We start from the raw sequence: 18,576 nt of genomic DNA on the forward strand, positions 1-18,576 counted from the left end.
GGGTAGAAATACTCTTCTTTTACTCTGTTAAAATACTCACTGGAAATACTCTGGAAAAGTTTTATTAATGTATAAAGTGTAGAGTACGGTGGCCCTGAGAGCTCAAACTCTGGAACCTCAGAGAAAACAACACAAGAGTTAGTCTGGAGTCTGGAAACTCTTAATACACTAAATAGATCTAAATGAAAATACACATAAACATAATAAAGTAGAGGAAGTAGTGGAAGGACAGGTGCAGCGTGTTGCTGTGTCCTGGTGTCCAGGTAAATTCACCTGTGTGCTGGATGGAGCTGATCCTGTGGTCTGGCTCATGTCTGTGAGAAGTTTCCATAAACCATCTTAACGAGTTTAAATCTGCAGTAACATCAGTAAAAGTCACGTCTTCTCTCTGAAAACATCATTTCAGAAACGAACATGTAGGAGACAAAGTTGACTGGACCAGGATTAGACCAGGAGACATGAAGCAAACAAACTGTGACGCCGTTTATTCAAACAAGTTCACTGACATGAAGAATAAACTGGGATCATGTCTCTCTTTAAAAAACAATTAGACTTGACCATATTATAGACAGAAGCTCCAAATAATTCATACTGATCACTTCTGTCTCATGACCCATGTCATCATATAATACTTCATATCATAGCTACAACACTTTTATTGATAATCTTTATAACAGCTGAGCTCATCTGTAATGAAAGAAGTGGAGAAACACTCAAAGATAAAATGAAAGTGCTCAGTGAGAAACAAAAGCAGAAATAAAACGGTGCCAGTCTCCATGTAGCGGTACAATCAGCCCTGACATAATACTGATGATTAAAGTTAAAACATAAAGAAGCACATCTTCTTCTAGAGAACATTTTATAGAGTCAGTCTGAACAAAAACACAGGAGGTGTTTCTGCTTCATCAGTCTGAACCTTTCTGAATATCCAGGACGTTCCTGCACCACGTCATGGAAGGTACCTTTTACTCTAAAACAACGTCAACAACAAAATAAAGAGACAAACACCTTCATCATCACCTTCATCAGTTCTGTCCTCAAACAGGATTTGTAGTGTTTAGTTTCTAGCTCTTAGTGTCTCATCAGATCAGTTAGTGTAACGTCAGATAAAAACATCTTCATCAATAGTTTAGCTTATTTCCCCTCAACTCTAACACTGTCTGTAGTGAACTGATATTAAATTTCATTAGCATTTGAAAAACACTGATTTCTTCTACTTTAAAGTGTTAATACTTTCAAACACCTTCGTCATCACCTTCATCATTTCTGTCCTCAAACAGGATTTCTAGTCTCTAGCTATTTAAATGTTTTATTACATTTAGATTGAAATATAAAGTCCTTGATCAGTAGTTTATCTTCTTTCTCCTGAACTCTAACACTGTCTGGTTGTAACAGCTCCATTAAACATCCACACACTGACTCTCTTTAAGGTCTCAACTTCTGGATTAGTTTCATTTCTTCCAGGTGGCTCTGAGGAAACCCTCCTGATTCAAACAAGATCATCTAAATGTCACTTTGAGGTTTGAAGAAGATGGAAAAATACTTTAGTTTTCATTTAAATTCTCTTAGTTTCAGTCTCCTGCTCACTGATAGATGGATCTGATGTTTCTGATGAAATATTTCTGGACACTTCAGTTTTGGACGTTTCCTCTCAGGAGACTCTCAGCCTCAGCGTTGTTGGTTGTCTTGCCATTGACTACAGGAATAAACATCAGAGTTATTTATATGTAGAGTTATAATAAAACATGGAGGTCATCAGGTTCATCCAGATTATCCTCCGTATTGATGGACACTCACCAGAGACACCAGAGTCAGTGCTGCTGCTCAGAGACGGATCAGATCCCTTTGGTTCTGGGAAGAAAACAAAATGAAGTCAGTGGATGAGCTCTGTTCGTCTACCGAGCTGGAATCACATGAAAAAATAATAAAAATAAAAAAGATCTCCAGTAGAATTAAGTGAATTTACATTTATGTTTCACTGCATAAAGTAAAATTAACCCTAAATAACATCTGAGCACCATGGAGGTGAATTAGTTTCCAACTAAACGGCTGCTGTCGGTCCTCCATCGCTCTGATTGGTGGCAGAACTACGACTGAGTCTGGTTGTACCAGAGTAATATACCATCAGTTATAAAATAATCCTTCACATCAATAGAATCAGTAACAGAGAAATAAAACACTGACCTGATGTAGAAATGACAGAAACCACTGGTCTCTCTGTAAATAAAGATGAAGATGAAGCGTGTTATTTCCTCCAGTCTCATGTTTCTACAATAGTCTGTGAAGTTCATTGTAAAACGCTGCAGCCTGTGCAGGACTAACTTCAAGGATCAGGTCAGCATTCAGTATTTTATTGTCAGTAAATCTCAGAACACATTCAGTGTTGGATATCTGATGATAGAAACATCAACTTCACTCTTAAACTGACTCAATGTCTCCTCTGTCCAGTTTAGACCCTGCTGTGTGTCTCATCATCTTATAACTCTGGATTAGAACAAAAGGCAGCATCAACACTTGATCTGAATGAAAGGACACTGGACTGATGTTTACTCTGCTACCAATCTAGTAAATGTGTCTGGATCAGGAAGGAGAATCCAGCTGACACTTTGTTAGTTTGGTTCTTTCAATAGGATTTGATGGTGGCGACAAAAATAACCAGAATAACATCAGACACATGTTTTAAATCAGTCCTGAACAGACACCAACAGAAACACACTGAAGATAATAAAGGAGTTACCTTTGTACTTGGTTGTTCTGTGTCTGGCAGCAGCTCCTGTAAATAAACACATAGTGAATGAAGTGATGATTGATGAACTTGTTGTAGAGGCTGGCGCAAGTGATGAGGAGATTACAGGGAGAGATGAAGAGGAGGAGGAAACTGAGGAGGACGAGGATTAAATTGAATTGGAGGATTTTTTTTTTTTTTTTTTTTTGCTTCAAACCAAACGAGACAGGAATGGTTAAACTTTGGAGCGGTAAGGTGTCTGTTGCCTTCCGTTATGAATCAATAACCTACCGGTAATTATCACCGTGTATGGTTAAGTGTTTACAATGCACTACCGGTATGTTTGCTACGTTTTTGTTACCATATTTCTACACTGGAATTTAGCCTGAATTACCGGTATTTGTTGTTAATGTTCTGTAAGCATACCATTATGTAGCCTACTGTACGTTGTCAATAAATGAACCTGGTATTGTATAGGTTCAAATAGACACAAAATCTTGTTTTTATTCATTCTACTGGTAGTTCGTTTTGCTCAAATAGAATTAGAGGCCTGCCTCTAATTCTGGCCTCCTTCCAATAAAGGCCCGGGCCTCTATTAGAGGATTTACGGTAGTTAAGAGATGACACAGAACACTGAACCTACCAAGAATGCCTTGTTTCTTTAAAACCACCAGCACAACTACAACCAGGACCAGGACCAGGCCTCCTACCACTCCACCAATGATGATGACAGTGTTGTCTCCCCCTCCACGAGAGTCAGGAGGAAGACGATGATCTAAAAGACAGAAAACATTGACATCAGTTTGTGTGTGTTACTGAAATGTGGATGTAAAGTCTCAGCAAAGATTCAATTTAATGACTAAACAAAGTGAAATCAGTGGTTAGTGAAGGAGAGAAACATGTGATGTTAAAAACTAAACCAGTGTGTCAGAGTATTCTCAGATGAGACTATGTGAAGACAACTTCTACCTGTTCTCTTGGTTACAATCGTCTGACTGACTTCAATTCAACCACATTAAACCAACGTTCTTACCCCAAGAGTTCTCCACATACACACCAGATGCAGCATGAATGACTTCACAGCTGTAATCAGACTTGTCTGATTTCAAAATCTCCACATAGTCTCTTCTCTGGAAGGTGTCGTCTTCATTTGGACGAACCCCTGAGGTCACCACTCCGTCCTCTCTGGTCAGAATACGTCCGTTCCTCCAGATATTCAGAGTGATGTCTTTTGGGTAGAAGCCTGAGGCCAGACACGTCAAAATGATGTTGGCCTGAACTTTGGAGTTCCTCGCAAACAGGTAAACATCAGGAGGAGCTGTAAACAACCAGAGAGACACAAACTGTTGATGCTAGAACTAGAAACACCACTGATGAAACCACACATGCTTCATTCACCACTGCAGCTCTTCTCTCACTGGATCTGAAGATCACAGCATTTACTGAACATGACTGGGCTCTGACAGCTACTTCCATATTTCTTATAACAGCTGCCATCTCTACTAATCATCCATATAAAACACAGAAAATGTTTATACATAACATACAGGCTGCTTTAAGCTGATTTTCTCCGTAACCCTTGAACTTCTCCAGCCAGTCCATGCACTCGTTCTCCAGGTAGCCTTTGGTGTATTCTTTCAGGACCTGGACTTCATCCCACTTCCTCTTGGTGGGGACAGCTGCATCAGTCGGGGCGACCCAGACTGCGTGTTCATCATCGAAGGACAGGAAGTCGTTTCCATCATAATTGTACATGTCCATGCCACGGTGGAACTGTAGAGTACCGTAGGGTCCCTCCTCACCCACACAGCCGTGCATCCACTGGAGAACATGGACGTCTGAAACCAAACAAAGGTCATATCTAAAAGGTTCAGAATTAAATGTGTTTGAGGAGTTTTTCAGTGTCGTGGATCTTACCGGTGTCATTCTGTCTCATTCGTTTCATCAGGATGTCGATGTTGACCTTGAACCACTGCTGCTTGCTCTGGCGGGACTGTGTTCCTTTGTTCCAATACTCTTCAGGAAGTCGCTCTTTCATCCAGTTCTGTTTGGGAACTTTCTCTTGATGCTCACTGTCGTAGTAGTCGATCATCCTGCTGTCCAGCAGACCCATGGCAGTGAACTCATGGATGCCCGGGAGTCCCACAGGTTTGGAGAGGGCCGTGTAGATGTAAGTGAGGGAATGTCTCTCTGAAAATCACACGGGTAGAAAAACCAGAATTCAGCATCAACCTGGCAGCAGGAGAGAACTGTAAAATAATCTGTCCACTACTGTTCTCAGTCAGTCAGAACATTTAAGAAGACATCTGTACACATAACATAGAGGTTAGTGTCCTGACTGTGTCTCCCAGGGAAATGTCAACAGGACGTTTGTTTAATATCATTTCATCTTCAGCTAACATGAGCTAAGCTACAGTAAGATCCCTTATGTGATATTTATGGTGACATAACAACAACAACAACAACAACAACTTTCTTTTAGTTAAATCTCATATTATCTCACTCTGTCTTCAGATGCTAACATCAACAGACATTCATTTATTTAACAGAGAAGTCGATCTGCAGTGATTATTCGACGGATAAATCGACTAGTGAACTTGACATTAAAGTTACACTGCCGTTAGCTTGTAGCTAATGTTAGCTTGTAGCTAATGTTAGCTTGTAGCTGTCAACAGTGCGATTTCCATCTTTTATTAAACAAATGTGACCGAGCACGGTGAACTTACCGCCTCCAGCTGGATCCACATTCCCCCACATTAAAGACAAAAACACAAACATCCAGACTCTTGGTGGATTCATGGTTTTAAAACGAGAAAACTCCTCATGATAAAAAGAAAAGTGCTGCGAGGACACGGGCCTGCTTGTTTATGACCCAGCAGCCAATCAGATTACTAGTTTGCTGTTGCTAGGCAGATTACACGAGCGGAGGTTTGACTCAGTAGAGACTGTGGAGGAAGATGAAGGTAAACAGAAGATCCGTGTTGGGATTGAACCACAGCGCTGGAAGAAGTATTCAGATCATTTACTACAGTAACTACACGAATACTACTGGGTAGAAATACTCTTCTTTTACTCTGTTAAAATACTCACTGGAAATACTCTGGAAAAGTTTTATTAATTTAAAAAAGTGTTGAGTACGGTGGCCCTGAGAGCTCAAACTCTGTAACCTCAGAGAAAACAACACGAATTACATGAAAATACAGTTTATTGGCTAATATTATGCGCATTGACAGGAAACTAAATACCAATAAAAATAACAAAATACTTAAATATAAAGAAAGTACATGAGTAGTGTATGTAGTATGTAAAATACTATTCCTGGTGCCGTGGACCTGGAGCATAGTCTGTATATAAATATGGACAACACGTCTCCTCTTCCTCTCATTGGTCAAACTGATGCTATTTTATCGGGGATACGGGCGGCGCCATCTTGAGAGTTTGGACCCAGAGTCTGATCAGTACGGTCTGAGGGCGGAGCCATGCTGATACCGATGCTCCGCCCACACTGCTGTGACGTCATAACTGGAGAGGATTTTTGCCATTTTACAAAACGTCCTTTTAACAGGAGGAAGCCTTGAGGAGATTCCACTCATATGACGGGAGACATATGTTTTAGGCCGTCTGGACAGAGACAGACAGCTGGAGGCCTGAGAATTATCTGGACGTCCAAATCATCATGTAATCCAGGTCCGGTCTAGGACCTAGGATGTTCCTGCTTTGGACAATATTGTGTCTAAAAGGATCCTTCCTCCTTCCTGAAAACTCAAGAGACACATGAGTCAAAACAGGATTATAGGAGAAAAAATAACCAAAAATAAATCATTTTTATGACATTATTTATTTTATGATTTCAAATCTGATTCCAGGAAACCCATTCACAAAATGAGAATAAACAATAAAATCAGTTCATGTCTCTTGTTTAAAATAACCTGTAATAATAAGATGCTGGAAAATAATGACAGCAAAAAATGTCAAAACAACAGGCTCAGTAATTAAAGCAAAAGTAAAATGAAAGTGCTCCTCAGTGGGAAATGATTATTTCACAATTCCCCCCTCTATTGCCTAACACTCATCCTGTATGTGTCTTATTGTATGTATTGTCTGTATATGTACGGACGGGTTGAGGGCTGTAATTTCGCTGTACTTGTTATAGTGACAATAAAGTTCATTCATTCATAAAAACAGAGACAATACAGTACATTTCAAAATAAAAACCCACGCTGAAAGCAGCTAAAATATTTAAATCTAGAAAAATTAACTGACTACAGACAGGCACATATTTAATGAGGATTAGCTTTAAAACATAAAGAAGTGGTTACTAGTAAAATAATAATCTGTTCAAAGCAAAACTACTGAGAGAGTATGATACAGGATCAGGTCAGATTTATCATCTATTTACATCCAATTATTCCTGATTTGCACAGTTTGATCAAAATACATCAGATTAATATTACCCTGATAAAATAATGATGCCAGTGTATCGTACCTCCTACTGTTTGTAAAAGATTGGTTCAAACTGTTCAATAATCCAGATTAAGGCGCCAGTGAAGTTCCACATTAAACTTCAGCTATTTCTTGTTTTAATGCAGTTTTCTTTTTCTAAATTTAAATTCATTTGAAAGCTTCTCACTGATTTCTTCTACATAAAAACATTTGTACATTCAAACACCTCCATCCTCATCTTCTAAACTCCCACACTCAGCATGTTATGTAGTTGTAATTAGTCTCAAATTAGATTATGAACATCTTCACCAACAGATTGCTAATCTAACATAAACCAGGTTTTAAATGTTTAGCATGAAGAATACGTTCAGATTCTGACGTCATGTTTTTAGATTCATCCTGACTCTTTAAGGTCTCAACTTCTGGATTAGTTTCATTTCTTCCAGGTCGCTCTGAGGAAACCCTCCTGATTCAAACAAGATCATCTAAACGTCACTTTGAGAAGATTGGAAAATACTTTTTAACCCAGGAAATCAATACAATCATGTTTAGCTGTTGATTCATCAGTTTTCTAAACTACAAAGAGCTTTAGTTTTCATTTCCATTCCTCTTAGTTTCAGTCTCCTGCTCACTGATAGATGGATCTGATGTTTCTGATGAACTATTTCTGGACACTTCAGACTTCAACATGGCCATTTCCGTTCAGGAGACTCTCATCCTCAGCTTTGTCGGTTGTCTTGTCATTGTCTACAGGAATGAACATCAGAGTTATATTTATGTAGAGTTACAATAAAACAGAGATCATCAGATTGTTTATACGTCTTCTATGGATATTGTTCTTTCTTTCATTTTAAACTCTGGTTCATGCAGGTTATGAAAAAAAACATGAAGCATGTTCTCTATGTTGATGGAGAACACTGATACTTACCAGAGACACCAGAAGTAGAGATCTTAGGACCAGAACCACCAGAGCCAGTGTCAGAAGAACCAGAGCTTCCACACATAGGGACACCAGAGTCACCAGTCTTGTCGCTGTCCAGAGACGACTTAGACTGTGTTTTTCCTTTGAAGAAAATAAAATGAAGTTTGACTAAAAATGTCTTTCCAGCTCATCTCTTCTTTCACTGAGGGTTCACCAGAAGCTAAAGACAACACAGGTCAGTCTGCCATGAGTCTGTCTGTCTGTCATGACACAGAAACTATCTATAGTTGAATGAAGTCACTTTCTACATTGATGTTTCACTGCACAGACTAAAACTGAAGCATGTAATAAAAACTACTGCATCACATGTGTAGACAGTAGATGACTTCATGTTGATTGGATCTCCAGTGTTCATCTAAACACACACATCCAGGAACTATTAAGAACTAAATGCTACCATCTGTTTTCATCTCAATCTTCTGCCTCCAATCTTTTTCACTTCTTTTCATTTTTCTGACAGTTGGAACCAAAACAATGTCGTCAAACTCCTGCAGATCTAGAGCTGGAAACTTGGAACAAGAAGGAGTCACGGCAGAGAAAGAACATGTCAGAAACTTGGCTTCATTTCATGAAGAAAGACGACAACAGCTCTGGTTGTAACGTCTGGAAAAAGCTGAAACATCTTCTCCAACATGAACGTAGAGTCCTGGACGACCATGAAAATGATCCTGGAGAAATATTCTCTCATTTCATCCATTTTAGATCAAGACACAATCAAATCAATCCTCATCATCCTCATAGATCTTTACTGAGGAACACACTTACCTTCCAGTTTTTCTACATTATGTACATACATTACATTATGTTTTGTAGTGATTTAATTTAAAATGACCAGTTTTAACAGAAATTATAACTTTTACTGAACAATATTCTGACTCTGTTCAAACTATCTAAACACTTTAAGTTGTATTTATTAACATTTAAAGCTGTAAATTAATCATTTGATCACTTCAGTCATTTTAAAGCAAAGATGTCAAATACTGTTTTATTTTAAATATGATATTAATATATTAATGTTAATTAGCTTTAAGCTAACTCTGGTTTTGAACATCACATGGTAACCCCTTGACGCCGAGTGTCGCAAAGACTGCAGCCGAAATTACGCATGTAATCCTCCAATGCTGGTTTGTGCCCATTCAGTACGTATCTAGGAACCTTTTGCAAGCACTAGTTTCTCGTAGAACCAGTTGGAGTAGGAACTACGTCTGGTTAATGGAAGCTAACAAATAGGAAGTTAATTTGTGAATTAACATATGATTTTGTAATTTCAGTAAATGTTTTACCTTTCATGCCTGTCTAATTTACATCATACCTAAAATTATATCTATACTGTGTACTACAGACAAATTAACAATCTCCACTTAATTTAGCATCAGCTTCAAAGCACCAACACAAATAATTAATTTTTTTATATAATTGTAAATCAAATCAGGCGTCAAGGGGTTAACATTTACAGGACTGTAGATGAATCAGTATCATCAGATCATAACATGTCTGCAGACACATGTTTTAAATCAGTCCTGAACAGACACCAACAGAAACACACTGAAGATAATAAAGGAGTCACCTGAGGTAATGATTGTTGTAACTAAACACATAGTGAATGAAGTGATGATTGATCGTAGAAGTTATTGTATTAGAAGGACTTCTACTTGTCCACAGTCCAATAATAACAGAGCTCTGATAACAGACACACTCCATTGTTCTTCTGGCTGAACAGATACTGTGTAATCTTGGTGTAAATACACTACAGACAACTCTGGATTACAGGACCTACAATCATTGATGTTGTTGAACACACTGATGACACACAACACTCCACCTACCAAGAAGGCCTCGTCTCTTCAACACCACCAGCACAGCTGAAAGCACGACCAGGGCCAGGACTCCTATCACTCCACCAATGATGATGCCAATGTTGATTCCACCTCCACCTCCACCCATGTCAGTAGGAAGATGATGATCTAAAAGACAGAAAACATTGACATCAGTTTGTGTGTGTTACTGAAATGTGGATGTAAAGTCTCAGCAAAGATTCAATTTAATGACTAAACAAAGTGAAATCAGTGGTTAGTGAAGGAGAGAAACATGTGATGTTACAACTTCTAGATAAGATAGGACTTTAAATGGTAAATGGCCTTGCTTTTATATAGCGCTTTTCTACCTATTGGTACTCAAAGCGCTTTACAGTCAGACACATCTACCCATTCGCTCACACAAGCACTCACACATTCACACACCAGTGCCACACACTGGGAGCAACTGGGGGTTCAGTGTCTTGCTCAAGGACACTTCGGCATGTGGCACATTCTGGGGATCGAACCGCTAACCCTCTGGTTCGTGGACAACCCGCGCTACCTACTGAGCCACAGCCGCCCCACTTTATTCCTCGGTGTTTAGGGTGTTACAGCGGCAGGAAACAACAGTGCAAGATGCAAAAAGATACAAAAAAATAAAATACGGCAGACAAATATGTTACGTACAAAAAATACGTATTTACATATTGCATCAGGTTTACAGTGGCTAGTCAGAAGTTGAAACAACCAACTTGTGTAGACTGAGGGTTGAGGTGTTAAGGAGGTTAAATATATATATTGACATTGACATTCATTAATATCATGAATAAGACAACAAACTCCAATAGGAGTTGTATTACCAAGTATTGCAACTAGAAAAATGTGAGATAATGGTTGTATATACTGTGCTCTTGTGTGTCCTGAAAAGAAGCTCAGCAGCAGAAGAGTTAGGAAATGCTGATATTAAAGAGACTGACTGCTGAGGGGACAAAAGACCTCAGGAAGCATTCCTTCTTGCACTGTGGGTGCAGCAGTCTTTGGCTGAAGGAGCTTCCTAAAGTCCAAACTGTTTCATACAGGGGGTGAGAGGAATTGTTCCTGATGTTGAACACCCCCTATCACCCCCTGTATGAGATAGTCTACCTGTCTCTACTGTTCTACCTGTTCTCTTGGTTACAATCGTCTGACTGACTTCAATTCAACCAGATTAAACCAACATTCTTACCCCAAGAGTTCTCCACTCTCATATCAGATGCAGCATGAATGACTTCACAGGTGTACACAGACTTGTCTGACTTTTTAATCTCCACATAGTCTCTTCTCTGGAAGGTGTCGTCTTCATTTGGACGAACGTCTGAGGTCACCACCCCGTCCTCTCTGGTCAGAATACGTCCGTTCCTCTTGATATTCAGAGTGATGTCTTTTGGGTAGAAGCCTGTGGCCAGACACATCAAAATGACGTTGGCCTCCACTTTAGAGTTCCTCGCAAACAGGTAAACCTCAGGAGGAGCTGTAAACAGAAAACATGAGGTGATGTTTGGAGGGAGGCTACGTAGCAGCATGATACAGACCAATGTCACCACATATGATCAGTTTACAACACTGACATCCTCATGATAAACTGAATCAGTCTCAGTCAGAGAGACACAAACTGTTGATGCTAGAACTAGAAACACCACTGATGAAACCACACATGCTTCATTTACTGTTTCAGGTCTTTTTAAAAACCCTGGTACAATATGTAGATAATTATTTATATCGCTCAGTTTATCAGATTTAACTTGTTGACTTCATGTGTCAAATACCTGCAGAGCTACTTCAATCATCTCTACTAAAGAATATCAATATAAAATCATTTTATACATTACATACAGGCTTGTCTTGTCTCATTTTTCCCGTAACCCATGAACTTCCCCAGCCAGTCCATGCACTCGTTCTCCAGGTAGCCTTTGGTGTATTCTTTCAGGACCTGGACTTCATCCCACTTCCTCTTGGTTTGGACAGCTGCCTCAGTCGGGGCGACCCAGACTGCGTTGTTATCATCGAAGGACAGGAAGTCGTTTCCATCATAATTGTACATGTCCATGCCACGGTGGAACTGTAGAGTACCGTCAGGTCTTTCCTCACCCTCACAGCCGTGCATCCACTGGAGAACATGGATGTCTGAAGGGCAGGAAGGACAAATAAATGAACAGGGAAATTAATAAATTTCCAACAAAATAAGATGATAAAGAGGGCCGAATCTGAACATAAGTCACTAATTAATAGGCTTGGGTATCGAGTATCGAGAATCGATTGGAACCGGGACTAGCTTTGCGATTTTCCCGGAATCGTTCAAAAGTTTAATTTTCAATTCCTAGTTTCGATTCCCAGTCCGCCGACCGGAAGAAGAAACCGCTGAACACCAATGAAGAAGCGTCCACCGGAAATGTTGGCTTAACCGAATGTCTGTGGTCGAACAAGGATAGCGTGCGTCGGAGGTCGAAAGTGTGGCTTCACTTTTCTAAACAGAACGAAATCTTGGCAAAATGCAACATTTGTGACAAGATTGTTTCGTGCTTAGGAGGGTGCACGTCGAACATGATAAAGCACCTCCGAATTCATGGAGTAGAAATAAATGTGTGCCCCGTCTTTGACGTGCTGCGCCGACCGTCCTCCGCTGCATCCGGCAGCCGGATTCGGACTGCATCCGCTGCCAGATGCAGTCCGAATCCGTTAAGTCAAACAATACATATACATTAAATAATATGTCTTGCGCCAACATTGAGGCAGCTAACAAATTAGCCCACGTATAGAGTTCATAAAAAGGAAAAAGTTCATAGAATTAAAATTGATGGAGAAGGTCAGACTATTTCCTTCAGAAAGACCGTTGGCTAGCTAGCTCATTTAAAATATCCTAAACTTTTTTGACCCTGCCTCTTAAAAGAATCGGAATCGAGAATCGATAGGAACCGGAATCGAAACAAGGAATCGGAATCTGAATCGGAATCGTTCAAACGATACCCAACCCTACTAATTAACAGCCAATAATAATAATAACTGACTTTAATAAGTTGAATAATATGTGCAGCATTTATCTATATGAAGTCATTACAATTACTGGTTTCATGTTATTATTGATTTAAGGTCCTCCCTATGTCATGGATCTTACCGGTGTCATTCTGTCTCATTCGTTTCATCAGGATGTCGATGTTGACCTTGAACCACTGCTGCTTGCTCTGGCGGGACTGTGTTCCTTTGTTCCAATACTCTTCAGGAAGTCGGTCTTTCATCCAGGTCTGTTTGGGAACTTTCATCTGATTCTTACTGTCGTAGTAGTCGATCATCCTGCTGTCCAGCAGACCCATGGCAGTGAACTCATGGATGCCCGGGAGTCCCACAGGTTTGGAGAGGGCCGTGTAGATGTAAGTGAGGGTATGTTTCTCTGAAAATCACACGAGTAGAAAAACATGGCAGGGTATTTATTTGACAAGGATAAGAAGCCTTTATGTGGCTCACATGATTCAATAATCTGATAATCTTACACCTTAAATTCTGACATATCTTCTGTTTATATTTGAATTTTCATTGTTCATTCTTTTAGTTTTCCTTCTTTGTTGATAGAAACTCATTCCTAGAGGTTGGGAGGGAGGACTCTGTTCACTGTAACTTGATTTTGTTCAACAAATTCATTTATCTTGGAACACCTGTTTCAAGCAGTGAGAAGGTCTTTGGCAGCAGGGTAGAGCTGCGTTTTGCATTTCTGATTTTGTGTAAAATGAACTGGACTGCAGGAAACACACATCTCATTAAAAATAAAGAGAATGAAGTTCAATCAAGGTCACATGTGACACCAAGTAAAGAACTGAGCACACCAAAAACCTCTCGATTAATCAATCAGAAGTCGTGTGTTAACATTTCACATGACTTCTCCTGAGGTCCAGAATCTATTCAGTTTACATTATGTGTTTTATCATGTAACACAAGAAAAAACATAAAGAAGTGGAACTTGGTGATGAAAAATGGGCTCAGCCGTAGTCTGCAGTGCAGCAGTAGTATCAGCTCTCACAACAGAAACCACCTGAAATATTTCAAAGCTACAGTGAAACCTGTTGTTGCTTGGCACGTGTCGACGGCCATGTTAATTCTAACAGAAGTGTGTTTTCCTGCTAGCGCTGGGCGAGATGACGCCTCCTTTATTTAGAGCTTTTTAGTTACTGACACCTGTAAACACCAGCAAGCTGCAGGACACATATACCTTAGATATAACATGTAAAAAAATATACTGATGTATAGACAGTGAACGCTACAGGACGTCATTCATACCAAACTCTATCCAGCTGGAAAACAACAACATAACTCCATGTTATTAATGTTAATGCCTCCTCCATCATAACACCTTATCATTTATCCTACCTATATGTATAAAGTGTACATTTAATTCTTTTTTTGTAGATTTGTACATATGCAAATTGTGTACATGTTTTTCCAATACTTGTATTTTATTTATTTTAAATGTTTTGTTATTTTATTTTTGTGACTATCTTACACCTATTTTTCTTTTTACTAGTGGCTTTCAAGAGTGTTTTTTATGTACCTTATGAACTCTGGATCATTAAAGTCTAAGCGTCTGTAGCCTCAGTTAAAAAGAAAACATGAAGGAACGAGGATATTAAAGTTTTCCAGACGATGAATCTAAAGAATGTGGTCTGTCCACCTCTAACAAAGGTTGATGTTCATACCTGGAGTCAAAGATCAAACTCAAACCTTTAACTCTGTGACTGCTCTACTTGTTTACCAGTCTCACATGATTTCATAACTCTTTAACAACAATTTATCTTTCATTTATAACTGATGCACTTTAAATATATTATTAAGAATTTGAGAAAAGTCAATAGTCATGTCGATTATCTGAGGACACTGATTGTAAGACCTGTTATAATAACAGCTGGATACAGGTATTGTTTAAGGTTTAATATATTTAATATAGGTATTTAATCAAATGACAGACTGCTTCTTAACTTAAATAAATAACTTCATATTGTAGGTTTCACAAAACAACAAAGATTTTTAGATTTTTATTTTCATAAAATAATTTATATTTAATATTAATTTTACTTTTTAAATAAAAAGTACTTTTTAATATATTTTAAATATATGAAACTCAAAATGAAGTACAACCATAAAAAGCTCAACAGAATAGTAGTTCCATTTATTACTCATGAGTCCGTCAACAACATAAACTTCAGGATGTAATAAACTATTTTCCTCAAAGCTGTATTAATGTAATAAGTTTATAGAACTAAAAGTGAACAAACAAACCGTCTGTATCGATTAATTTAACTCACATAAAACATGAATTTCAAAGACGTCACAATGTGAAACGTTTTACTTTCGTTTTTAACCCGACTCTCATCAACGTGTCAGAAAACCGTGACTTACCGCCGTTTACCGTCACATCTGCCCCCAACAGAAATAAAACAGCGAAGAAGAACATTTTGAACTCAAAGTCGACTCTGTTCTCCGTCTAAACTTGGTCTGATCCGTCCGTAGGACCGAGTTTGATGTCTCTCCCAGCCAGTCCGATAAAAAACCTGCTCGTCTCGTTTCCTGCTTCTTTCTGCTCAACACGGTGCATTCACGAACGCTCGAAAATTACAGTGGCGTTCAACCCACAACCACTTCTTCATCTGACCTGCGCTTATTTTCATTTACATGACTGACACACACATTAAACATACTACCACCACTACTACTACTACTACTACTACTACTAATAATAATAATAGAATTTTAGTAGCCGCCTGATACACTACCTAAATAAAATAAAATACTATTTCCCACAGATGTGTCTGGGAACTGAGTCAAACAAAACACAAAGAAGCAGAATTCAGTTTTTATGTTTCAAATATCTGATCAAACTCCCAGAGAAGGTGGAGAGTGAATGAGCAGCCTCAACAATCACTGCACATAAAGATTAATTTACACTTCTCCGTCCAATAATCTGACATTTACCACATCTGAATACTATTAGTGGCTGGAAAATAGAATGTGTTTGTTTTAATTTTAAAAAGTAATTTTATATTTATATTTTATTATAATATTTCCCCTAATGATGTTATATAAAAAGGATGTCAAGTATAGAATATATTGGTGTATGAACTAATATTTAGTCATGATGAGTTGAGATTTAATCAATAAAATAAATATTTTACACAATTCATATGAATATTTCTAAATTATTCTGAACATTATATAAAATACTTTGTAGCTTGTTCACATACAAGGTGGAGGTCAGTTGTCCTGATGAGCCCATCTCAATTACAAAGTTACAAGAAGCAGTGAACGCATCACAGCTCAACTTCCTGGTTCTTGTTCTGTTTGTGGCTTGTTGTTTCAATCTGATAAAGTTTCATCAGCTTCCTGTTTGTCTAACCCAGGCTTTAAAAACACAATACGAGTCTTTAGTAGTACACAAACTGTACAACATATGTATTACCCGAGGGTACTGTTAAAATGTACAGGATTAAGACGCTATATGTGATATAGTAGAGTGTTTTCATTAGTGTACCTAATGAAGTGGCCACTGAGTGTATATGGCCATAACCAGTTTGTGCCATTAACAGGAATAATAAAGGTTGTTAAGGCTTGTCATGATTGTGAAACATCAAATAATGTAATTTATTATGCCAGTATTAGCTATTATTCTGTTTTATATCACATTTTAGTAGACTGAAAAATCTTTAAAGTGAACATGTTTTTAAACACTGGACATTTGTCCTCTTTTTTTTATCTTTGGGTTTGTTGAGGACAGAAATAACTGGAGACTGTAAGGTTTAGCGTTAGCCTGTAGCTAATGTTAGCTAACGTCTAACTTTGAGCGGTCATTTTATTTGGCTCCAGCCATGACATTGAGCTTGGTAAAGGAGCAGAACTGAGTTAAAGGAGCAGGAAGACATCAGTAAATACGAGTCTGATTTAAAAATACACGAAACTCATCCATATAAGTGGACTTATTATGCTTATTTAACAAACTTCAGCTGTTAACGTCTTCCAACGGCTGCTTTTATCCAACAGTCACCGCGATAACCACGAGTTGTTGTTTTTTTTTTTTTTTTTAGTTAAACTTCAGTTACAAAAAAATGACGGAGCACGGTGAACTTACCGGCTCCAGCTGGGTCCACATTCCCCAACATTAAGGCCAACAGCACAAATATCCAGACTGGTTTCATGGTTTTAAAACGAGAAAACGTCTCCGGTAAAGGAAAACTTCTGCGAGGACACGAGTCTGCTGCTTTCTACTGCAGCAGCAAATCAGATTATTAGTTTTATGTTGCTAGGCAGATTACACCAGTGGAGGTTTGACGCAGGAGAGAAAAGGTATGGTGGCCCTGAGGGGAGAGCTCAAACACTGTAACCTCAACTAAATCTATCTATCTATCTATCTATCTATCTATCTATCTATCTATCTATCTATCTATCTATTAAATCTGTGTTTTGTCTGAGTCACAGTCTGAACGTCTCGTCTCTTTATTCACTTCTTATTTCAAGCCAACAGATGAACACGTTTACAAAGGTCTACTTCCAGTTTTTTACTCCATGTATGTACACGTGTTGTCATCAGACATTTTCCGTACATTCAGTTACTGAAAAATAAATCTCTGCTTCCTCTGAGGTAAACACAGGAGACACAAACACTGGGACAAAATCCATTTGCTGCTGTCGTGCAGAAGAATTAATATCCTGACATTCACTTTATTTATTTATTTGTTTGTTAAACTGAAATCATGTGCTGGTCGTGTTTATTTTCTCTTTCATTTTAAACCCGACCCTGGCGGCCATCTTGGTTGTTTTACAAAACAACCAAGATGGCCGCCAGTAGCCTTCACTGGATGACCTCCTCACAGTTTCACTTTCTTTTTCTCCCGTCAGCCTCCTCCCCCCTCTCAGCTGAAACCCCGCCCTCGATGCTTCTACTCGTCCTCCTCTGTGCTCCCTCTCCTCCCTCCATCCCTCCATCCCTCCATCCCCTGTCTGTCCATCGCTTCCTGCCGAAGCGGAAACCAAATCCTCCTTTCTCGCGGCTGACGGCTTGGAGTCCTCCCGCGATGGAGGTCAGAGCCTCGTTCCTCCCCTCCTCCCCCTCTCCTCCCTCCTGGTAGTGCATGCTCTCCAGAGAGTGTCCCCCAGGGAAGGGAGACAGCGGCCGGGCCATCAGGTCTCCTCTCTGGGCCCTCAGCAGGGCCTCTTCTTCCCAGGACCCGTCTTCCTCCCCGTCCTCCTCCCTGTCCTCCTCCCCGTCTTCCCCTGGCTGTGGCAGCGCTGGCCGGGGGTCGACAGGCCACTCAGGCCAGGCTTCAGGCCGGACCGGCCCGTCACCCCTCTGATCCTCCAGAGCAGCCTGGAGGTGCAGCAGGGCTGACTCCAGCTGGGGCCCGTCCACTGTGGGCAGGAGGCCGGTGGGATAGAGGGGGTAGGATGTGACGGGGCAGAGGAGGACGAGGGAGAGGAGGGCGAGCTGTGAGGCACCGAGATACCGGAGAGAGAGTCTCATCTGGAAACAGAAACAGTCATTTATGAGGAGCATGATCTGGCTTCATGAACATTTATTAACTCAGGCTACAGCAAAGAAAATGAACAGGTCAGAGCTG

General features: G+C 39.5%; 2 protein-coding genes across 3 annotated transcripts; both read right to left on the reverse strand.

Moving 5' to 3' along the window:
• Nucleotides 1-470: 470 nt before the first annotated feature.
• On the reverse strand, nucleotides 471-5,608 carry LOC311501279 (H-2 class I histocompatibility antigen, Q10 alpha chain-like). The gene is made up of 9 exons (XM_084563000.1): nucleotides 5,452-5,608; nucleotides 4,643-4,915; nucleotides 4,273-4,563; nucleotides 3,759-4,043; nucleotides 3,369-3,500; nucleotides 2,738-2,773; nucleotides 2,185-2,217; nucleotides 1,798-1,851; nucleotides 471-1,696 (listed from the first exon to the last, which is right to left on the reverse strand). Exons 1-9 carry the CDS (start codon nucleotides 5,522-5,524, stop codon nucleotides 1,632-1,634), a joined length of 1,242 nt encoding a protein of 413 aa, XP_084419126.1. The 5' UTR covers nucleotides 5,525-5,608; the 3' UTR covers nucleotides 471-1,631.
• A 936-nt stretch (nucleotides 5,609-6,544) lies between these two features.
• Nucleotides 6,545-17,238, reverse strand: LOC311501278 (H-2 class I histocompatibility antigen, Q10 alpha chain-like). Of its 2 annotated transcripts, none has more exons than XM_084562998.1 (7): nucleotides 17,091-17,238; nucleotides 13,098-13,370; nucleotides 11,819-12,109; nucleotides 11,172-11,456; nucleotides 9,977-10,114; nucleotides 8,097-8,231; nucleotides 6,545-7,915 (listed from the first exon to the last, which is right to left on the reverse strand). In XM_084562998.1, exons 1-7 carry the CDS (start codon nucleotides 17,155-17,157, stop codon nucleotides 7,845-7,847), a joined length of 1,260 nt encoding a protein of 419 aa, XP_084419124.1. In that variant the 5' UTR covers nucleotides 17,158-17,238; the 3' UTR covers nucleotides 6,545-7,844. The 2 variants fall into 2 exon arrangements, with proteins under 2 accessions (XP_084419124.1, XP_084419125.1); XM_084562999.1 differs by lacking the exon at nucleotides 17,091-17,238 and adding an exon at nucleotides 15,368-15,551.
• Nucleotides 17,239-18,576: the final 1,338 nt, after the last annotated feature.

The sequence above is a fragment of the Chelon labrosus genome (genome assembly GCF_963514085.1).
Source record: "Chelon labrosus genome assembly, chromosome: 16".
In the NCBI taxonomy this organism is placed as follows: Eukaryota; Metazoa; Chordata; class Actinopteri; order Mugiliformes; family Mugilidae; genus Chelon; species Chelon labrosus.